We start from the raw sequence: 25175 nt of genomic DNA on the forward strand, positions 1-25175 counted from the left end.
ATAATCATATTTGTATATGTATATAATATTTGATACTGTTTTAAGGCAGTATGCTTGATAACAAGGCACACGTTAGAGATCCACACAGTACACGTCTGCAGAAAATGGCCCACTATGAGGCTCTTGTGTTTAGGGGAGTGAGCAAATATCAGAAGGAGATAGTAAAACAGAATGAAAGAAAGAGAAAAGAGCAGTTGAAACTGAAACACAAAGCCCACCAGAGACATATCATTGCGACCCCCTTAGCAGAGACATGCTGAGACATGCTTTTTCTCTGCCTGCTGTAGTGGGATTCCACAGGCAGAGATGAATGGCCAAAGTCAGTGGCAGTGCTTTGTTGCAGTGAATAACAGAAATGATTTGACAAAGACATTATATCAAAAACCAGATCTGGAGCACAACCGCAGTATTGTGGGCTCATCATCCCACAGTCCAGTTGACTGTTCATGGATCAGACTGGAAAAGCTTTGGTTTTGTTGCATCTTATAAGAAGACTGCAAATAGAGGAAAGGCTCGGCAGACACGACTAATGATATCTGAGTGGGATAAGGGAGTTACCTGATGCTTTCTCGGAGGGCATCGTTGCCTCTGCGCCAGGAGATCGAGCCTCGAGGCGACATCTTGGGCTTGCATTCAATAAGAACATCGCCACCTTCTTTCACTAAAGTGTGGCTCTTCAGCTGGTTTTGGGAAAAATCAGGAGCGATAGCTGAAATGAAAGAGCAAGTTTTAAATTATATTAAGAGCATTCATCAACAGAAAACTCAGAAAATGTATCGCAACCTTACACTATCTTAGCTGAAACTCTGTCTCATGCAACTATTTTCATTACATACAAATAAAAAGGAATATTTTATTATCAAAACAAGTAAAGTGGCAATACAAAATTAACTTTTAGATGATATCTACACACTTAAAATGTGCAGTCTTTCTCTTAAAAAACCCTTTATTTCGATAGTCCACTTTAGACATTATACTAACTATAAGTAACTTTGCAACTACATGTCAACTAACTCTCATTAGACTGTCTGCTTAATACCTGCTAAGTCAACTCATTTGACTAACCCTAACCTAACAGTCTACTAATACTCCAGAGTTAGTTGACATGCATAGATATACACTAGATGTCGCCTTGGGGTTCTAAGTATGCGTCAAAACCACCGCCATCTTGGAACAGGGGTCTTGTCATAGGAAGTAGCTAGGTAACGCTGAATTCATGGATGATGCCGGACTTTTGTGCTGCGTATGGATGTTCACATGAACGAAATCTAAAAACCAGACATCAAGGGTTTACATTTCACAAGTTTATGTGAAATTTTGTAAACATTTTTGAAATTTCTCTGGACTCAATGATAAATACATGTCTGATCGTTGGAACGAACCAAAACAACTAGAACATCGCATTCATGACGATTTATGGTGATTTTATTTCCGTTAGACCTTTTCCTACATTGACGCTGATGCATTAAAGAGGAGGGGTTCCCCTGTTCCATGATGGCGGCTCTATTGACGCATTCGTTCCAATGAACTGCCGTAGCCAAGGCGACATCTAGTGTATATCTATGGTTGACATGTAGTTGCAAATTAATGAGTTACTAGAATGTCTAAAGTGGAATATCGAAATAACGTGTAGACAAAATAAATCAACACAGGAAATAAATCATTGAGGTAATTTTAAATGACTCATAATTACGTTATTCAAATGTAGGCCTACTGAATGACTATAAAAGCAATCCGATCAATAGCTATGTTATTGTGCAAACAGAACAGGCTGAAAACGTCAGAGCTGTGGCCTAGCGGTTTGCTTTGTGGTGCTTATTTGGTCACAAGTTTGAATCCGGCTTTGACATTTCCATTCCCCCCTATTATCCCATTATTTCCCGTCCTGTATCTTATTGTGCCAATAAATTAATGGCACACAAAGAACCACTGAAATATTTAACAACGATAATATTTAACAACTGAAGACCATCATGCATCAGGCCAATTTTTCCCTTCATCTTTGTCCATAATTACAGGTATGCAGACATGAGGATTAAGGACTATTTAGAGCACATCCTCTCTAATCATTGTACTTCAAAGAAAGACACGTGTACGTGGGTACGTATGATGTAGAAACAGAGATGGCAGAACAGAGGCTTGACGTATGTACCACACTTTAATTATCACACGCTCTTTTTCTCTGCTAAGAAAAACAAAGGGAAAATGTCACGTCCTTTCCTCTTTTTTTTCCCACATTCCCCACTCAAATGAGTTTTTATTATGATAATTTCTCCGACTCTACAATCTCCACAATCTGTCTTTTAAAAGGCACTACAATTATTTTATCTGCGCAAGTGACTGACAATTATTCTCCTGTAAGTTCAGTTTCTTGAAAACTTTGGTGGCTGAATATTTATGGCAAATAAATAAACATAGAAAACGTGTCCGGTCACTTAATTGTAGCCCTGTTCCCTGAAAAAGCGGGAACGAGATGCTGATCTTGATTTTAAGCGCTATGGGGAAAAACGTCTTTGTTCAGACGGAATCAGGAATCGGAATACACTGGTTAAGCTGTATATATTTGATTCAGTTAAAAAGAACGTCCTGTAATCACGATACACTGGTTGCTCATCTATTTTCAATAGCGGTGTTGTGGTGCCATTAAATAAGTATTGTGGGATGGGTATTTTAGTTTGGTATTCTGACAATGAAGCCTTAGTGTAGCTTCGGAGAAACAAGCAATGACATGAGTCTTGGGTAGGGCTATCAGTTTATCTGACCAATGGTAGATGGGGGAGGGTTATTTTTGTTGTGTGCTACTTGTGAGGCATAAATTAACTTTTAAACAACAAAAATGTCCTTGACAGAAAGTCACCTCTGAATAAGAATGAAATGCCTATTTGCCCATGCAATGAACAATCTTAAACATCTAATTTACATTATGACTCATAAGTGGCCATTATCAAGAGCATATAGTTGAGATAAAGAGTGTAAGCTTTATTAATGCAGTCATTATTCTGTGCTTTACAACTTTATACATTTACAAACCAACACTAATATTTCAGTCAAACTCGATTAACCAGGTTTCACTTACCGATAACTCTGAGTTCAGCATTGGAGTACACTTCTCCATACTTGTTCCCAGCCACGCACTGGTACATTCCAATATCGGAGAGCTCCAGGCGAGTGATGGACAGGGCGCCATTAATGACCTGCAACCTCTCCTGTGGAAATCAGGATATCTCCGTTAAGAGTCTTTTACTGAGATTGCTAATCTGCATAAAAGCACAACGTGTCTGGGAAGGTAAATTACGTCTGGAGGTTGATGGAAACCATCATAAATCTGAGTGTTCATTACTAATGGGAGACACTGCGTAGGGAGGCTGCTCAAAAACGATGGTAATAAATCTGTATGTTTATGAGATGGAAATAAAGCCCCGGCTTGTTTACTTCTTAACCAGAGCTCTGTGGACACGTCGTTGGGAGGCTGGATGATGTTTGCCATTATAAACAAGCTGGGCTAATATTTTAATGCTGACAGCTTTATACCATTTTGAGTATGTGATGGAATGAAGTTTGCATATCTTCTGATGTTAACTAAACTTGTTTGATGAATATAGAGTATTAAAAAAACAACATAAAAATGGGACAACCAGGACATCTTAAAACATCAGGACACTGCAATCAAAGGTGTGTGTTTGTGTGTGTGTGCAAACGGTTAATGGGATGTCATCATGTACAACATGTTCCTGGATCAACATCTTTGTTGATTCTGGAACAACATTCCAATCAACCAATCGGATTTGACGGAAGTTTTGGCTTAAACCAGGGTTATGTGCTCCTACATCAGTGCTATTCACCAATCATTTCCTTCTGATTTTAGGGTTCACTTATGGGCAGGGTTAGGTTTAGGGGTAGGGATAGGACTAAAATTTCAGATAGGAAAGTTGTTCCAGGACCAACAAAATATGTCGATCCAGGAACATGTCTAAATTGGTAAAAGTACGTCCGTGTGTGTGTGTGTACGTGTGTGTATGTATATATGTATATATGTATTCAAATATATATTGATTTCAAATATATATATACCTTCAGACACAGTCACCTTGGAAAGCATTTAGTTTCCACCTCATGTTTCCTCCAACAGGGATAAACAACATTTTAAAGTCTCATAAAAAGACAGGTTCATATTAAAAATTAACATGAGAAGTGTCAGAAACTCTCTGCTGTGGTTTAGAGAGAATTCTGTCCTTTAATGTTTCTCATTTTGCCCTTTAACTTTACTCTTCAACTCTACAAGTAATACTTCACCCAAAAAGGAAAATAAACTGTCATCCCAGCCATGTTGACAATCAGACCAACATGATTGTGCTGATTGCAAGTGTGTGACATTGCTTTTCTATATCAGTTTAATAATCCAAAAAGAGAAGTTCATATTTAGTCAAATAACTTCAAGCGAAGCCGAAGAGAAATCCACTGCAACACACACATCTCCAAAAAACACAGTTGTATCATTCCTAAATTAATCTGTGTTTTTTAAATGATTCGGTTGAGTAAAAGATTCAATGACTTATTCATAAAGATAATCATCCTGAATGATTCAGTGTTTTTGAACAAATCGACTGAGTGAAAGATTCCAAACTCACTTATAAAGGAAGTGTTCTTTTTCATTCCAGAATGAATCAGTTTTTTTGGAACGAATCGGTTGAATTAATGATTTAATGTATTTTATGAATAAATGATATTTATGTGGGGAAATAAGCCAATTAATTTTTAATTTTGAAGTCAGAAGTTCAACCTAAACAATAGCTAAATTTTTTTGTTCAAATGTATTCAAATTTGTAAACATTATACGGTTTTAAGTTTTTTCTATATTCTATTTATCATTATGTATCCCCCTGGATGTATTTGTAAACCTTTTAAACCGACCTTAAAAAAATGTCTCACTTTTGATGTAACCTGCTGAAAGAGTCACTAAAAAATTCCCACCAGATGTACAGCTTATTCGGAATAGCGCTCTTACTATTTTAGCCATTTATGGTTGGAATGGCATGCAGAGATAATGACAGAACTAATTTTTCATTTTCTTTTATTCATTGTGCGTCAATTAAAAAAAGTTACACGTGTAAATGGGGGTGAAATGGTAAAATTCCATTAAAAATACACACCCATGCCAAGATTTATGCAGTAAGCATTAACACAGGCAAAATTATAAAAAACTGAAAAAGAAAAAAATGTCCATAAGGTCGCACTAGGGTTATTGTTAATAAAGTGCTAACTGTAGTCACCACTATATAAAACAGCAGTCGGTCTTTCAGGTAATCTGCATTTGAATGAGATGTGTGCCGGTGTAGTCTGAAATGGAGAGAAAGAGGAAGGGACAAATAAGACTTCACAGAAAATCACATGGTGGCATATAACAGTTCGAAGTGAGGCGATGCTTCACTTTACTACTGCACTAATTAACCGTGACATTCCTCTTAAATCAGCAGTTTTGCACGTGGCGGGACCTGAGGGAGGGAACCAGCTGCACGTCTGTGCTGAAATGCAGTGAATGGCAATGTCACTGCTCGAAATCTGTAGGGTCAGGATATAAATCGAAATGCATGACTACAGTTGCGCCAAATTCTTATCCTGATATGAAGTGCGTGTGCATGGCTGCATGGACGTTTTCATTTCCTAAGTCTTGATTTAAATCTACGCCTTCTAAAAGATGATAATGTCCTTTTGTTCAAAATACCGTGCATGTTAGGCCTCATTACCAGTTCCTAGCTTTTGTAAACACTCCGTTTTATGTTATGTGGTACATTTTAAATGAAACTACTACAAATATAAGCCAGGTTCTGTCTAAGCAGTATGAGCTGGTATAAAAAAAAATGATACGGGTGAACAAGATCATTGACACGTTTATTACTAGATTAGCCAAGACATGGTATGTGCCTCACATCATATTCCTTTCTCTTAGGACTAGAGTGTCACAGTGATTTACAAAGAAGAGATTTTTAGCTGGTCACCTTTGCAATGCTGCGTTCCAATAAGGCAGAAAGAACATGAAAAGTCTCAATTGATTAAGCACAATGAAAATAACAAATGGTGTAAGTCAACAACCCATGCCTTTGCTACATCAGTGACCTTTAGTTATACAATTGATTAAAGCTCTGATGCTGACAGTGACATTTGGAGATTGTAATAATTCTGCACTGATTAATTCATTTAACTGGGATACATTGAAAATCAACATTTCAGAATCAAAATGTAAGCTAGGACCATGATTCAATCAAGAGATTGTTGTGCCCTTGGGACATTAGTCTGTCATAGTACAAACTGGATGGTATTTATTCAGTGCTCAAAGAGATGTGCTTCTAGAAAAGCACAAGGCATCATTTTTAAAACCATAAATGCAAAACAAAAAGATTTTATTGCATTTAAAATTCAAGTGCACCTTTTGGCAATTGCCTTGGCACACAAACACACCTGTAAAGCATTGATCATTATGCAAATTTGGTTTTCAAATACAAATTCACTCAACAAATGTGGATCCCGACCAGCAAAATCTGCATTAAAAATCCTTTCCTGAGGTCCAATGCATGTAAATTAACTTTATTTGAGCTTTTTTGACTGCAGTGTATTCTGTTAGAACCGTTCTCTAATAAAGGGTAAAACAATGAAATGGACAGACTGCTAATTATGCAGTGCTGATAGATATTCTAATCTGGTGGCGTGAAAGATGAAAAAGAATGAGTGACAGATGTAAGAAGAAAGACAAGCTACTATGGTTCTGAGCACATAAACAGCCATATACAGAGTCTCTAAATGGATCAATATCTTTTGTTTTGTTTGTACCCACATCGCATAGCAAAGCTAATTTACATAAAGTTTACTGATTTGTTTATTCACCACACCATAGTTGTGCCAGGGAGCTACTAGTCTCTAAAAATAACTTCATGTGCTGAGAGTTTGGGATTCTGGGTGAAAGGCTCTCAGTGGAGACAGGTTGCGTATTACATAGAGTGTAGAGACATAGACTATAAATGTTTATCACCTCTTTCACTATAGTTTAAATGGATTTCATAGAAAGACAAAACAATAAGAGCTTGTCTAGTGCACAATAAAGGTTTATAAGCCTTCTCCTAATGGCCTGCAAGAAAACGGGCTTAAAATCTGCTCTTTTAACTCAGAGATTTAATGGGAGATTGTTGAGTATCTTATATCTTGCATTATGAATGACTGTACTAAATCAAGCCTTGTTGTTGATTAAATGTATTTTACGTTATTTAAGGACTTCTTATATGTCTTTCATATGCTGAGGTTGTGGTGTTTGTAAACCAGTAATGATGTTTATGTAATGATGAGTGGTAATAATGATTAGAAGAGCCTTAGTTTGCATGCTCCTCTCCACCTTATTTAAAGTTGACATGAAATCAAAACGGTCCTATTTACTTAATGCACTGGTCTTGTTGTGCATAATTCATCAGAGCATGTTATTCCAAAGAAAAAAAATTTCATTAAAATATGATTAAAATGACATTAAAATATCATAACTTTCTCCACCTCAAACTGATCTCAAACAGGCTGCTAAAATTTCAACCAACAGATACTGGCAGTGTTTCAGGAGAGCAGAAGACCTCCAAAAAGTAAACTCCTGAAGTGCACATTTTTCATGATCTAATAGATTCCCAATGGATAAAAATCAAGCCCCTACATTTTCTTTTTCACATTGAACATTCTGAAAAGTCACACGAGGGAAGTAAAATGGGTTGAAAAAGGCATTTCATATTACCTTCAAGCATCTAAAAAAATAACTTTGACAAACTCACAAAAAAGTAAGAGGTATGCAATGAAAATGTGTTGGTTCAATCTTAAAAATGTGTTGTAAGGGAGTATTGGTAGTGCTTTCCTCTAGCTATTGCCACCTTGAGTTTATTGCATTTTTGGGGAGCTATTCCCCTCTCATCGTCAGAACAAGTGGTGGATATTTGGAAGCTTTTTATGTTCTCAATTGTCTTTTCCTATTGGTTTGATAATTCTGGAGTGGCCTATATAGAAGGTCTGAAGAATGACATATTAGCTACTCCATTGGGGTCACATTGATTTATATGGTTATAGAGAAGCCATTAAGGAATACACTTTAAAGCATTGGTCTCACGAGGTTAATAAAGATGGCTGGTCTACTGTAATGACTGTTACCAAATCACTGATCTAACCTAAAAACAAGACAATACATTTCTCAACTTTCTTTGTATTGTGCATTCTGTTTGATACACTTGATATGATCTGTAAACTTACATTCTTTGTACTAAACCTATATTTTCAAATAGATTTAAAGGTATAGTTAAACAAAAAAAAAATGCTATTTTTTTACTCATGCCAATCCAAACCTGTATTATTTTCTTTCACGTGTGGAACCAAAAAGAAGATATTTTGAAGAATGTTCCAACTAGCCATACAATGAAAGTCAAAGGGGTCCAAACGAACAGTACACCCAGCTGACTTTCAGCGTATGGACAACAATATTTTAAAATGTCTTCTTTGGTGTTCTACAGAAGAAAGTAAGTCATGAGAGTGAGCAAATGATGAATAAAACTGAAATCATTAATGGAATTTCTATTATTAATCATTGTCAGAGTCTGTTTTAAAAAAAGTCTGGTGACCGTCCTCAAACCTCAGAGGTGAACTGACCTCAGTGGGCTCCAGGTTCTCTCCATTCTTCATCCACCTGTAAGAGGGTTTGGGTTTCCCTGTGGCCTTGCATTCCCACACCAGAGAGTCATCTATGGCCTTCTGCACATCCTGGGGCTTCTCAATTAGCTGGGGGGAGGCTGAAACAACCAACAGCAGAGGTAATGACTAAACAGAATAACTTTAACCTTGATTATTACCTGTTAAATGTCCTTCAAAGCGGACTTATATTCTTAGAGCCATAAAGTATGGAAAATAATTCCACATAAGAAAACAACAGCAGTGACAATAGAAGCAGCCGAGTCCAAATGATTCACACTTCCACTTAGATGAGAATAGAGAGGAAATCACATCTAATATATTAGCATTGTCTAAAAGCTAATATCATAAACTACCTCAACCTATACCGTTAGGGTAAATTATGGCTTAATTATAAACAAGCTGTATTGATCTTTATCTTTTAAATGCATGTAACTCAAACCAAGTAAATAATTGACAAAGAGCACATTTAGGGAATAATTTATGGGCATTTTCCCTAAAAGGAAACTAAAAGACAGATAAGAATGGGTGGAACACTTACAAACAAACAGTGAACAATGTGAACACAAGGTTGCCGAGCTAAGTATAAAGTTTATCCGATGACCGATTTCCATTGCATTCTGAAAATAGGAAGTAGTGATGTCTGATGCATGATCCATTCTTTGAAATCAAATCAATCATTTATTCACAAAATCTGTCTAATTGATTCAGTCATGATATGATTCTTGACTTTAAAACATACCGACTCTTGATCTGCAGCTAAGTCACTCGACGAGATGATTATCGGTGAACGGCTTACATTTCAGTCACTTTATTGCTATTAAAACTATCATATGACTTCAGAAGATTTGAAATACATCACTTAGACAACCTTTTTGTGCTTTTTAATGCAAGGTTTTCCACTGATTAAATCTTCAACTTTAACATTTGGTCCCCCCAATCATGAACATTTGGATACAATGTTGCTTTTATGGGGATTTTGCATTGCAAGCTTGAAAAGCCCTCGTCTATTGGGCACTAACTGCACTAAAACTGCAACTGCAAACCAGTCACATTTCAGTCGCAAACTGTCAACCATTTTCTACTTTTCAGACCGAAGTGCTGCTCGGATCCCTTAGTCACTGCCACTCAGTCTATCTCACACTCACTGGGAGAGTATTGACTTTTAAACCCCACTGTTTAAATGAGAGTAAGCAGTCAGGGCCTGACTTAGCCTTGCCCACAGGGCACACAATCACTCTCAACATTTCACGCCCACAAGTCAAATTTGAGAGGAATGAGAGGTAGAGAGGTCAAAATGAGCTCTCAGCATCCTTAATACCAACTCAATGCTTATTCAGTGGCATACTGCGATTATGATAGATGTTGTCAGAGTCCTTCCCTAGCAATCATAATGTACTCTATGGAAGAACATACCTTGAGCTTTTCTTTGTATAGGAAACTCTATGTGACAATCATTTGGTGAATCGTACGTGACCTCCAACCCTACCAACCGAATGCCACATTGAACAATTACTTGTGTCTCTTTAAAGTGTTCATATCATGAAACACCTATTTATTTCTAAGGATTAGATACGGGGTAAAAAACAGTGAAGTAAAACTAAATGATGCATACAAACATTGGCTTGCATAATATTTTGGGGGGAAAATGCTCAAATTTATGACATAACCCCTTAATAGTTAATGTGTCATACTTAAAACATGCCTCTTTATATGTGTTCCCGTTAGAGGTACGCGATCCTCAGAGCCAAGCCAAAAAAAGGACTAATGAAGGCAACAAAACATTTGTGGTTAATTGCTAATCAAGCCGACGTAAGCAGAAAGAATGAAAGACTTTGAGTGTCTCCTCCTGCTTTGCTGCTGCCACCGGTGGAAGTGATAAACATGAGATACACTTATTGATCGCCTCATTCCCCCGCTCTGCTGACGAATGTCTCGTAGGCCTAATTCCATGGGACTTCAAAATAAGATTACAGATTTTTATCACCTGGCTGACAAAGGGAGAAACAGTGGGGAAGAGAATGAGATACAGAGACAGAAATAGAGGGGAAGGGAGAGAGAGATCCGAGTGGCAGTCAAGAGGTCTGTCCTTAGGCTAATCCTGCCACAGAAGAATCCCAGAGCCGCGTACAGGATAAGTGTCAACCTGCCACTGTTTAGTTACATGCCTGCTGTGACTTAGTGGTGTGTTGTAAATAATTGCGAATAGCTTAACGCATCAAATGGCAGATGGTGGCCATCTTAACTAACATTTGATGTATAGACATACAAATACAGGTCTAACTTGAATTGACACTCTAATCACACTGAAAGCCTGAACTAGCAGTGTTCATTTTTGCAAAGTTTTTAATTTCATCAAAATATACTTTAATTGTAATTAATATTTTGTTATGTCAAATGTATTCTTGATAGTCAAATTACTCTGCATCTAATTTCAGCTATGGTATAATATTTATAATATACAATATTATAGTAATATATGATAATATTTTAGTTAACAAGAAACAGCTAAATGGAATAAAATATTTAATACACTAAAATACTTCAATATAATACATAGATTATTTTAAGTTTCTGAAAGAAGTCTCATTTTTTTGATCAAAAGAAAAATACAGTAAAAACAGTAACATTGTGAAATATTATTTTAATTTTAAATAAATGTTTTCTGTTTTAATATATTTTAAAATGTAATTAATTTCTGTGATGGCAAAGCGTAATTTTCAGCATCATTATTACTCCAGTGCTGCTAATTATTTTTGTGGAAACAGCATTTATATGAAATATAATTTCTTTACCATCACTTTTGATCAATTTGATTGATCCTTGCTGAATATTAATTTATTTAAAAGAAAAATTACTGACACCAAATTTTGAATGGTAGTGTATATTAAATTTGAACAAGTATACATTTTTAACAAAAAAGTCAAAAATGCACACATTTTTTTTAATGTATTGTTAATAACAGTGTTGTTTTCAACAACACTAAATTAAACCAATTTACTTATCACATTGAAATAATTTTAAAATTTTTACTATGCAATTTTTTTCTGTCTTTGTTATCATTGACGAAATTGAAAAACCCTTCATTAACAAACATTTTCGTCAATAATTTGGTTGATGAGATAAATGCTGGTTTAGTGTGAGATCTGCGTCTTATTTAATACTCACAGGTAATCCAGTTTAACCAGACGCTAAAGGTCTGTCTCCTTCTACTTATATTGTGGCTGACTTATAGACAGAAGAAGAGGTGAGACGGTGGTGGAAACGATTGAGGAATAGGGAAAGCGAACCGAAAATCGAGGCGAATTATAATAAATATCAAGTCTCTTCTAAACAGAATGGTGCACGAGAGCTGAGAAGCGAGAGCATTAGTGAAACACAACCACACCTATGACGAATCGCCTCCCAGACAGAATTATATTAGCTTTTACAATATGCAGAAGCTATTTATCTAATTAATACATTTATAAATCACTGCTACGTTGCGCATCTGGGAAACCCATTAGGAGAACTTCCCTTTTCTTGGAACCTGTCCCCACACATTCCACATTGTTTGGAACATAAACAATGAGACAACAGGGATAATAAAACATTCAGCGAGCTCTGTGCAGACTATTCCTGTAAATGGGCCACTGGGCATGCCGGTACAGCATTAGTGCCAGTGCAAGATCCCATAAGGGGAGGATGAATCCCACTGCTCTCTAGCCTACAGGTACTTACTTAATAGGTAGCTGTCTTGTATGAACAATGCCACAGAGCCAACACGGCGGTGAAGGGAAAAGGTTATGAACCCATCATTTTAAAGTCCACATTTAATATGCTTCACTTCATAAGCCTGTGAGTCAAAATACACTACCTAGAAACCTATGCCTACCCATTGGGGTCTCATTTTTACAATTCATGACAATTCGCACTGGTAAACAAATGTAGGCCGATGGGGCGCATGCAATTAATAGAATGTAAATGTAATTTCCAAGTTTTTTTTCTTAGTTTCACTGTTTGGAAGACTGAAATTTTTAACTGATAAATAGTTGTGACTCAAGTAAATCAAGTAAAACACTGACAATAACACTGCATATAAAATAAAGAGGAGTCCTTATTAAAGTTACAAAAGTTATTCATTCAAGTGCAGTGAGTGATTTATTTGTCTTTTATTGTTTGAGTAACATTAAAAAGAGAGCAGTAGCAATATTAGGCGGCCGTCACTTTAAGACATAATGCACTGATGCAATGTTCTTTTCAGAGGAAGCGCTTTGCGATAACAATTCAACTTCTGATTTTTACTTTGAATTATTTGAAATTGCTAGCATAGTACACGTTTATAATTGGAGGAAGGATCTAACCTAAAATGACTGTTCACAATCACTTACGACATAACCTACTATGTTTCCTAGGAAACTCGCCAAGACAGGCATGTTGAATTTATCCGTTCAAGCAAAAGAAGACGTGAAAGCGAACTCAATTTAGTTTTCGAACGCTATCTGAGAGGTGTTCTCATACGTATCTTGTTGTGCTTGAATGTTTAAATTGGCAATGCTTAAAAACTTCTCTATTTTATCATGCACCAGGTGAAAATGATAAATCCTATTGCTTTGAAAATAATAGCCTTTCCCTTAATAAGCCACACAATTGACACAAGTATCATTCATAACAAACAAGCAAGCACTTCTAACTAAGCCTTTAATTCAGACAATCTTCAGTTGGGTCGAGAGACTCCAACATGTATTAAAATCAACAACTACTTCTTGATGAAAAAAATAATAATAAAAAAATCAGATGTCATCCTAGATGCAGATGCAGCTCTGTTGAGTGTTTTCCTGGCATATGTGCCCCTCATCTAAGTATAGTAAATTTAAAAGCTTTGATCTGGAGTCAAATTGGATCCAAATCACATTGCCATCTGGTAGAAAGGAACACACACATACACACACACACACACACACACACACACACACACACACACACACACACACACACACACACACGCACACACAAACAGAAGGTCAGGCACAAGGTCACCCTCTCATCTTTTTAATCTGGATAAAAATATTACAGACATCACGGCCGGGAGGCTTTGATCATATTGATGCCCTGTTAAAGCACAACATCCGGCCTTAAGTTGATTTTCTGCTGGTCAGGGCTGAAGACTGGAAAGGCAGTCCTGCATCATGTCCTTCACTTCAATACACCGTGACATGTGGCTTTAGCTGTTCAAATATTCATGCATCTCAAGACAACTTACCAAAGAAAGACAGCTTTCCCTGCACAGAGTTTCTTCCTTTCGTGTTCTCTGCCACACACTCGTACGTCCCCGCGTCCTCTTGCTGGAAGTAAGGGATCTCCATCACGCCGCTGGTTTTCCTTACATCCACTTTACGAGCGAAAGGGACTCCGTCCACCCGATGCCAGCTTATGGACGGTACCGGACTGTGTGAGGGGGGGAGACATCACAAACACAAAAAGAAATTCAAGGACTGATTACATCCTTTTTCTATTGAGGGCATCCTTATAATACTTACTTCCCCAATGCAAAACACTCCAGACGCACGGTTGAACCTTTGGCCACTTGAACGACCTCTGGAAACTGTACTTCAATCTTTGGCTCATATTCTCCCATTACACCTACAAAAAGAAACACTCAAATGTCACTCAAATGCACAATTATTTCCAACAAAAGTATCAATTACTCCATCTGCAATTGCAAATTAAAAAGCAGCCAATCTTTTTTTTCCCCCTTTCATTATTATTGCATGATTTATTTTGTACTGTCTGAAAGACTTTTGGGATAGCAGGGAGCCCTGATATCTTCTTTTGTGTTTTTGTGAGGTGTGCTATCGGACTAGCGACTAAGCTGTCTGAGGGGAACTCAAAAAGATGCTTATCTGTAATGTCTAACGCTGGCCGTTATGTCAGCGCTGCCAAATAGGAAGGGTTGAAGAGAGGCAATCATCGTCTTCTGTAGCATCCCAGGTAGAAAGACATGTACAATGGGGTTTGAAATTGTGCCTGAAGATCACACTGTGACAGTAGCCATTGAGTGGCTCATGTTGGTCATACACTACTGATACAAACATCAGGTTTTTAGACAACATGTTTAACACCACAATTCAGACAAGGCATTGGTGTCTGCCAGTGGGACCTAAAAAAATGCAAACACACACACGTTGGGTTTCCATGTTTTATGGGGACATTCCATAGACATTTTGTCCACATCATAAGGTTTACCTGAACCACACGCACACACAAACACATACCAAACTTTTGAATGATATAGAGTGTATATACATACAGTATATGTTATATTTGTATGTTACTGCATTTGCATTAAAATGTGCTTTAAAGCTTTGGTAAAAATGGCATAAATGTGACTGTGGGCACCTTTGACTACTTAAACAAAACATGTCCTGGAAAAAAAAACTGGATATACATTAAACTTCCCAAAGCAACAAATTTGTCAGCAGTCAATTAATTTTGTTATTATAAAAGCAAAAATAAATGTATTTCTTAAAATTCTTAAATACGGGTTTGGCTCCAACTAAAGCTACTTTCAGATAATTGTGGAAAAAATAATTTAAAGTGTAGGTAGAAGACAAGACACAAATAATAATATATATAGCTAGAATGCTAAAAGTTAGAATCTTTGTTTAATTAAAAAAATTTAAATCATTTTTTTCTTACCCCCTTTAAGATCAACCTAGAGGACATACACATTATCTGATAAATAAGAATTTGTTTGTCTGTTAGGACATTTGACAATTTCTTTTTTATCGCCCTTGTTCATGTGTGTGATCAAATTGTAAATCCACAAAGAAGCAACAATTAGATCTGCCTAAGACAAATGACCTTTCAGTTTGAGGGCCTTTGATAATGCCAGCCTAGAGGCACCAAAACATGCTGCCCCAGCATCTTAAAGTTTGCAGAGAAACAGCTTATTAACCTTTGTATAAAATTTGTATTCAACTCTTTTTATCTCTTGTAGCTACATAATTCTGACGCATATAGGATCGATTGTATATATCGAGACATTGACAAGTACCCTCACCGTCAGTGCGCAGTATCAGAGGAGTGGGTGGGCCTTGGACGCGCGTCTTGGTGACAGTATTGGTCACAACACAGGTGTAGTTGCCCACATCAGATGGCTCAACTTTGGCAATGTATAGATTCCCTGTCTCCTGGGACACGAATCGACGAGAATCCTGCTTCACGAATGACGGGTACTCATTAAAAATCCAGGAGAACGTCAAAGCTGTTAGAGAAAAAAAAGGAAAGATGGAGAAAAGACCGTCAACATCACACATGAGAAGAAAGAGGTCATTCTACTGCCCGGAAACTACATTTGCATAAACATAACTAGAGTACACGGTGACATTTCCTCTCTCAGCAGAGCCTAAATGGCATATGTGGGCTCTGCTCATGAATCTTGCGCCTCCCCAGAGTTACTAAATTAGCATTGGGGCTACATGCTAGGGTGAAAATTAATCAGCCTGAGGAGGGTTGTGTGGCTTAGGGGGTGAAAATTAATGACAGAAAGGATAACCAGTGCCCTGTGATTAGTTGGCCTCTATTCAAGTGGGAAAGTGGTCGTATGTAACCAATGTTCAAAAATCCAGAGAGCTATTCGTTCAGACATTGGTCAGTTAAAGGATAATCAGGCAACATGTAATGAGCTATCCACACAGCATTTCATTAAAGCAAAAAGTTTTTAAAGAAAACAATACAAATCTTAAAGTAAAACCCTTGAAAACAACAAATGGATAGAAATGTCTTAATTGGGAGAATCTCACAAAAACTGTGAAGAAAAGTCATTGTTCCCCCACAACAATATGAAGCCTATTTTTAAGAATTTTCATTTTCACGACAATTCTCATCTTCAATTGTAAGTAGCCCACTATAATGTGAAAACATATATAAATCTCATTACAGTAATGACAACAAATTTCAATTGTAAAGTACACTTATTGTACATTTAAGCATAACACAGTGTTTCAGTATACGTAAATCATCACATTAGTATTTATTCTAGGCCAACTATATTAAATTTATGGTAATTAAAAAACAATTAGAAAGAATAATTTTTCATGCACATTTTTTTAATAATTTGGAGAGGAAAATGTGCTTAATTGTCATGAAAGTAATGTTAGAAACCCAAAACGTTTTTTCTTTAAGCAAAATATATTTTATTTTTGTTTCATATTTCAAGTTACGCAGTTTTCACCACATCACTTCACTCAACTCTGAGAGGAGTGCTGTTGACCAAGCTTTGAAGATGTAGCGTTCGTGTCGGCCGCTCCTCTCCACAAAATATCGGCATCCACTTAATGTCACATCTATCAGTGGTCGTTCCTCTACCAGCACAGAAAAAACAGTTTCAAACCTGACCTCTGGGAGTTACAATTGTTTTGCCTTTTGGTGATTCAATTACGCACAATCCCTGTCATTCTCCAAGTTACGCAGAAAAGTCTGAGGCATGAAAAGCGAAAGGTGAAACAGGCATTTCTCTAGTATCCAAATGTGATTCTAAATGACAAAAGAAATGTTCTTTTCAGAGGAAGGCTTTGCGTTAACAATTCAACTTCTGACTTTTACTTTGAATTCTTTGAAATTGCTAGCATAGTACATGTTTATAATTGGAGAAAGGCTCTAACCTAAAATGAATACTTTTACAGTGCATTTAGTGCAACTTTGCATAAGTCAAAATTTAAATTGCTGCTCAAAACAGCAATAAAGAAATCAGTTGTCAATCTAATAAGCATCTAACGGCATCTGTGGAGGAACAATGCACTGAAGCATTAATAAACCAATGTGCATTTCCCGTCACCAGTCTCCTCCATGTTTTTGCAGAGAATACCTATCTTATTCAACCAAACCACTTTGAAATTGGACATGTTGTCATGATGTGAGCATTCCATTTGCACTGTCAATGATAAATCCATTTGCAGATGGGTAATGTTCTACTCGCCAAGGCTCTTTGCTCCCCAGTAGCGCATTTAATCGACAGGCACATAGCATCTCCCCGGCTTAGCCCAATCAAACCCACTCACTCGTTAGCTAATTAAACAAAACAGTCTTGGAGGATTCCTGCCTGAGCCCTGGTCATTTATCACAGTTTGATCTGATCCATAGCCGTGGGCTTTGGCTATCTCGCGCACAGAAGGGGCTTGATCGGCTTGGTTTTCCCACCTGTGAACCCTGAGCGCTAAGCTAACATTATGCAGGTCAATTCTGCAATATAACTGTAATACGTATAAGAAGTATTTAGATAAGCAACTTTCATACATATACTATGGTCAAGCTCAGGTACTCAAATTCTTACTTTTAATTACAACACCAAATCAGAAAAAGTTGGGACATTTTGTAAAATGCAATAAAATCAAGAATCTGTAATTTGTTCATTCTATTTAACCTTTTATTAACTGAAAAATGTACAAAGAAACGTTTTCCAATGTTTTCACTGACCAACATAATTGTATTTTGTAAATATGAACAAATTTTTGATTTTGATGGCTGCAACACACCCCAAAAAGTTGGGACAGAGACATGTTTACCACTGTGTCACATCACCTTTCCTTTTAATTACACTTTTTAATCATTTGGGAGTTGAGGATACTAATTGTTGGAGTTTTGCTAGTGGAATATTTTCCCAATCTTGTCTGATACAAGACAGCCGCTCAACAGTATGTGGTCATCATTGCCTGATTCTCCTTTTCATGATGGGTCATACATTTTCCATAAGAGACATATCTGGACTGCAGTAAACAGGCAGGCACATCCCTTCTATGGTGCAGAGTGTCTAGAAACCACTCAGTTTTAGCACGTGCAGAATGAGGCCTGGCATTGTTTTGCTTCCCAGGAAAGATGTCATCCTGATGGTAGTTTATGTCTCTGTACAATCCAAATATATGCCTCCATGTCAATGGTACCTTCACAATAATGCAAGTCACCCATACCTTTTGCAATGATGCACCTCAATACCAGCAAAGATGTTTGCTTTTGCACCTGTCGCTGGTGAAAGTCTGGTTGAGTCAGACTGTGTTCAGTGAAAACAGTTTTCCAAATTACTCCTGAGCATACGTGGCTGTATTTGACAGAGTAGCATGATGGTATCTTGTGCTATGCCATCTGAGGGCTCAAAGGTCACACACATTCAACAGAGGCTACTGCCTTCCCCAACACAGACTGAGATTTCTCTGGATTCCCTGAATCTTGTGACAATATTATGTATGGAAGATGATGAAAGGCATAAATTCTTTGCAATCTTGCATTGAGAAATGGGATTTTTTAATTGTTTGACAATTCTCTCATGATATTTGGCACTAAGTGATGAGCCATGACCCATCTTTGCTTAAAAAGATTGAGAAGCACTTTTACACCCAAACATTATACCCTCAACTATTACCAATTCACCTGCTCATTGTGGACTGTTTCAAAAGAGTTGGATTATCTAATTTGGATAATCTTTTCACTTTTATTTGGTCTCTGTCCCAACTTTTTTGGGGTGCGTTGCAGCCTTCAAAATCAGAATGTGTTCATATTTACAAAATACAATTATGTTGGTCAGTGAAAACATTGGAAAACGTTTCTTTGTACTTTTGTCAGTTAATAAAAGGTTAAATAGAATGAACAAATCACAGATTCTTGATTTTATTGCATTTGACAAAATGTCGAACTTTTTCTGATTTGGGGTTGTAAACTTTTAACTATTAATCAACAGTAAAATTAGCAGGATGGCTAAAAAGATACAGATACAAAGCGCTAAAGCTATAGCTAGGTGTTAGCTTACAGAAGGGTAGCATGAGGGTAAAAAAACAAGTTAATTTTGATACTTATTTTTTAAAATCTCTCTTATGCTAGCGTTGTGCTTTGAAAATGTTTGATAAGTTGCTTACAAGGGATATAATGCCTGCACGCACAGACATCTGGGGCTCACGATGAGCTGAATAGCATAATGTGATTTTGTGCTATCGCACATGGCAAAACAGGATCTGCTTTCTGACTTAAATCATGCCATCCATGCATTCAATCAATCATTCCTCACAATGCTGAATTTTTTATTAATTTCAAAGGTAAAATCTTCAAATGCTAAACCACTACTGCTGCAGGCATTAACACCAACACCATAGTAAAGAAAGGTCATACAGCCTCAACACAACCTAAAGAATTTATATTTTCCCTAAAATCAATTATTCATACCCTTAGATTTATGTTTTTTTTTTCAATTGGTCTGATTTGCTTAGATATCAAGGTTTCAGAGAAATTAACTTGTACATAATGCAACAAAATGAGAAAATCTAAGCAGATAAAATATAACATGAAAGCACACATTTTTCACATTTTCCCCCTGATATGAAACCTTTCCTGATAAAGCCTTCAGTTCTCAGCTGGGCACTTCCTCCAAAAATACAAGATAAAAAAAAAAAAAAACATTATAAATGCTACATAGAATCTTCCATACAGTATGTGAAATGTTCAAGGTTCACTCTGAAATTTGATGTCTAAGCCAAGACTCTTCACTTTGAATGGTCCCTAGAGGGGACTGTCAGATGCTGACAAAACTCAGCTTGCATTATCCGAAGAATGCTGGGGTTGCAGAAAGTCAGCAGAGAAGTCAACATAAAACGAAAAGGGAAAAAATACACCATATAAGATTTGTGCAAATTGTACGGACATGTGGAGAGTATTAAGAAAGATGAAGGAAACAAAATTTAGCTTTCTAAGGGCAGGTCTCCAAAAAACTGCAGATTTTCCAATGTTGGGTTAACATCTACAACACAAATACATATTACAGCTGACGCATGTATTTTTTTAATATACGTTAAATGCTAGAGGGATTTTCAGGTGACATTACCTGATTGGCTGAAAAATGGAAGACAGGAGGCAGGACAGGTGAGAAACCTATTAGGAAATAACATTTTTTGGGATTCCTCCATTCAAAATTACACAATACACAACAACGATGTGCTAAAAACGGAAAAGTCATTCCTTTGTGTATTTCGCATACAGACGACAACTTGCCAAAACTATCCCCGTTCACACGGATCTGCGAAAACGATTAAATGCATGTTATGCATCTCAGGCCAGGCGATGTGACTTTGGAATGAACACGTAATACGCATGTGCATGGGTCACTGTATTCACAAATTAACGTTTTTGTTGCTACCTTCGACTTCTCAATAAGCCCCTTGATTTGAGGTATCATTCATTTCTGTAGCACAGAGCAGAATGAAATAAACACACACAAATATTTTCAATTAGGGGTTTGTTCAGATTTTAGCAAGCATCACGAAAAATAAATAGGCAAAAATCACTTCAAGCAGTTCAACATATCCATGGAAAAAAAAAGTTCAATTTGTTTTGTACTTTTTCTTGCTATTAACTTGACATGGTGAAGGTGACAGTGTAATCTGGCTCAATCTAATGTGCTTACACAAGCACTACTGATGTGTGACAGTAACTAGAGCTACAATTAGAAAATAGATGTTTTAGACTTTAGGCTAGTTCACAGTGAATGGTATAAAGTCTATCTGACAACAATCCCTCTCTTTCCAATTTGGACCAAGTGTGGAAGCCCAGGGGATAACACAAGTGTAGGAAGTATTTAAAAAAAACAAAACAAAAAAAACACTAACATATTTCATTTTAGCGGTAAGAAACCATTATTACACCGGTGAAGAAACAGAGAGAAAAGACATATCTGCAGACAAAATAACCTATCTATCACTGCAAACACCAGTCTCAGTTCCAATCAAAGAGACCCATTCATTATTTTTACGCTCTGTCATGCCGCAAGCAGGAAATAAAGCTTTATGAAAAGATGCACATATCTGCCTCTTAATCGTGCATTATCGATGCGAGTACCCTTGATGAATTTTAATAGCATCACAGCTGCCTGATCATTGCCTGTTAATAATACATGCGAGACTTGTTGTGACAACAGTATGCATATTTAATCATTGTGCCCGGGATCACACAAGCTTACTGCTTGGCAAATATTTAAACAAAGTTAATTGATTAATTAATAATTTTGTAAATAAATAAATGATAAAAACAACACTGATCAAAGGTTAGAGTTCAGTGGCACTTTGTAAATTAAGACCTTTTAAGCAATCACCACCTCGTTTGTAAAAATGATGATTGCTAACAGGATTACATATAAATCAAAATAAAGTTTATATCCAGTATATTCATATTCAAATGATTATATATATATATATATATATATATATATATATATATATATAGTAAATTAACAATCATGTTGCAGAAAAGCATTTTATATATGCACTATATTAGCCTATTCATTATATTAACTTAACATGTTAGTAATGTCTTGATTATTTAAAGATAGAATATGTAAGAATTTTGTTCTTACATATTGGGACTCGCGTGTGACGCTGAAATCTGTCTCTCTTTAGCAATCGTTCCCTGCTTCATTCCACAGTCATGTAAAAAACATCAATGTATTCACTCATCCATAAAAATGATTAGATCCATCAGCATGACAACAAGTTCCATAATTCCGCTTATGCTTCATCAACCTACGCTTTTGTTATTGTAAGAGGTTAATGACCCCTAGCGGTAAAAAAAAAAATATATTGTAGCTTTAATGTATGTTTAAATAAATTTGGCATGAAAACAAGTTTAAATTATTGTGTAAGTGTAAATTATTAAATAAATAAAAATGAATTGGAGTAGAAAATAAAGTTCATAATTAGATTTAGAAGTTAATGCAAAACCTGCCTTATGTGCAATTTAGATGGTTTTTTTGTTGTTGTTTTTTTGAGTGTTGATTATTATTCCTAAAAATAAAAACCATACTTTAATATTATAGTAATGTTTAAGTAAGGGCTCCCTATATATATATAACTGACTGAATTTATTTAAACACAGATACACTTGTTCAAACAAACCACAGTTTAATAAAAAAAAGAAACAATGTTATGTTTAGGTTTCTCCCCCGTTGTCCCGAAACTGTACCGAACCGTGACTTCAAAACCGAAGTATGTACTGAACTGTTTGTGTACCCTTACACCCCTATGACCTAGGCTAATATTTTTTTAAACTGACCCTCCCATCTCTGTTTATCTCCTCCTAGGAGAGAAATTATCTAGTATACGAGTCTGTCTCTGAGCGCAGCGCTTACCGTCTGGCCTTGTGTTGACAGGCACAGTAAGAACCGAGAAGAGTGAACCTGAAAATGAGAACACAGCAGCAGTCTGAGAAGCACTTCGCTAAAGGCCTCCAAAATATCAGCATCTTCTTTTCTCTTAACGGGACCAGACAGAGTGCACATGCTCTGTGCTCTCAGCTCGCAGGACTCCGGGGCAGATGCCATAACGCCCATTGTAAGCACGAGTGCAGAAAAGAAGTGATTTCAGCGTTCGCTACACCTGAAAGGGCCGTTCTCCATTAGTAAATGGAGGTCAGCTGCATTAGATTCCCACACTAAACATAGTTATTGAGGAATATGCGGATGGCGCCTGAATACAGAGAGGCTTTGGGGGCTGAGGTGGAAAGTGGAAGCTGCTCAACAGCGTGTGCGTGACTGATCCGACCTGACTGCGGCCGCACAGAAGGCTCCATTTGGGTCTACGCTGCACATTTCGGGGCACTCCTGAAGTCACTCGCGCACACAAACATTTACTCATACCCATAATGCCGTGTCTAGCGATGAGGAATATACATCTCAGAAGAAAGCTGACACACTGATCGGATACAAACTCTAGAGTTCTCTTGTACTCTGCGCTTTATGGACGTGCAAGGACATGGGACGGGAAAACAAGGAATAGAGAACAAAAGACAAAGGGATGACACTTTGTTGAGTCTTTGTGGTGAATCTAAAATAGCTAGAGGCCAAAAGCTGCTCTATTATTATTATCTCTCCATTAACAACATAAATACTTTGTCCTTGGCTTGACTGCTCACTTGGGTCTCACACAAGATATCCTACAAAGGAAGAATCACTTTACTAGAAAAAAATTAACAACAAATTTAACAGCTAACTGATGAGTAACTGGTGACTAACATAATACATGATTTAAATTGAATTCAAAGATATACAAGCCATCTAATGAAAACATCTGTCACGTCTCACATGTCGTCCAAGGGAGAAAATAATATAATCAGATGGTTTTTCACCCAGAAGAAATGTGATGACAAATAAATGGAATAATCCTCACAATAAAACACCAAAATTAAAATTAGACATACAAAGTTACAACGTGTCTTCACATTTTGTGACAGGTGGTGTTTAACATGAGAAAAACATGAGATTGGCTCATCTTAAAGTTAAACAGTTACTGTACATTGCTTTTTAATTATAAAAAATAATGCCCCAAAAATAAAATAAATAAAATAAATTCACCAACCATTGGCAAAAAGTACATTTTAGAGCCTGGAGCTCTTTTAACTTGGGCCATTAAGTAACCACCTAGCAATCAAACAAAACACCCTAGCACCCACCTAGCAATAAAATAGCATCTATTAAGAACACCAAACCAAATGGAAACCTGCAAAAATCTTGTTTTTAATAATAAGCTGTTGCACTATTCGATATACCACAATAAAGGTGCAATAATAGAAATAAACTGCTTGATTTCCATTACACGAGAGTAGATGTTAAAACTTCATGCTGATTTGTACTAGGCTTTCGCCAAGATAAGCACCAACTAAGACGTAGCTTTACAGTAACCTATGCTTCTCCATCCATTTACGCTTCTTTCCATCTGGTGACGTGAATCTCCTTCTGTCTGGTGTTAATAGTGTATTTGCGCGTCAGCACACACAACGGCTGCAACCACAGTGCGGTCCCCCATAACAACCCTCTGGATTGAGCGGAGTAGGGAACATCTCTAGGGTCTTCAAGTGGGCACCTTCCGTCCTCAGTGTTTCGTCGACTAGCCCACGACACCTCAAGAGGGCTCGACAGTGACTCTGGCGTCCCAGAGTCACCCCCCTCCGTCCCCCACTCAACTCAGCCCAGCTTACTGACCTCTACTTCCCTCTTGCTGCTGAGACCTAACCACAATCTCACAATCTCTCCGCAACCCAACCATACGCGCCAACCCGTTTGACTAAGGCTGTCGAGCCCCACTTGTGCGTTAATATGCAGTTTCAGTGGCAACGGTTCCGTATGGCATACCACCTACCGCAAATTACAATATCTGCCCAACCACCCGTCATTCACGCAATATACAGAGGAACGTAATGACTGTAAATACTATACAACCTCTACAAATAAACCAACAGTGCTGCTGAGACCTAACCACAATCTCACAAGTTAAGTTTACTGATTTTGTATGGTAACTACTTTAAGAAATTTAATTTATAGACATAATGAAAGGCAGACGCCACTAAGCGCAGCTCCTAAGTCTCCTAAGCCTTAGCCTAGGAGCCTAGCACATAATCAGTTGTTTTGTTGTAGGGAATGAGTGGCAGTGTATTCCTGTAGGGCTGAATTTATTCCCACAGGATTGGTG

General features: G+C 37.0%; 1 protein-coding gene across 2 annotated transcripts in view; it reads right to left on the minus strand.

The window, feature by feature from the left end:
* The window catches only part of cntn4 (contactin 4), a 170390-nt gene that overhangs the window by 45033 nt on the left and 100182 nt on the right, over positions 1–25175 (minus strand). For both annotated transcript variants that reach the window (XM_077197996.1, XM_077197995.1), the window contains exons 6-11: positions 15743–15946; positions 14220–14322; positions 13943–14127; positions 8662–8801; positions 3077–3206; positions 559–709 (exon numbers count right to left, since the gene is read on the minus strand). In XM_077197996.1, the coding sequence (XP_077054111.1) occupies positions 559–709; positions 3077–3206; positions 8662–8801; positions 13943–14127; positions 14220–14322; positions 15743–15946 (913 nt within the window). The remainder of the gene's footprint in view (positions 1–558; positions 710–3076; positions 3207–8661; positions 8802–13942; positions 14128–14219; positions 14323–15742; positions 15947–25175) is intronic.

The sequence above is a fragment of the Siphateles boraxobius genome, unplaced genomic scaffold (genome assembly GCF_051911475.1).
Source record: "Siphateles boraxobius isolate OS27281-9 unplaced genomic scaffold, OSU_SipBor_1 41, whole genome shotgun sequence".
Lineage (NCBI taxonomy): Eukaryota > Metazoa > Chordata > Actinopteri > Cypriniformes > Leuciscidae > Siphateles > Siphateles boraxobius.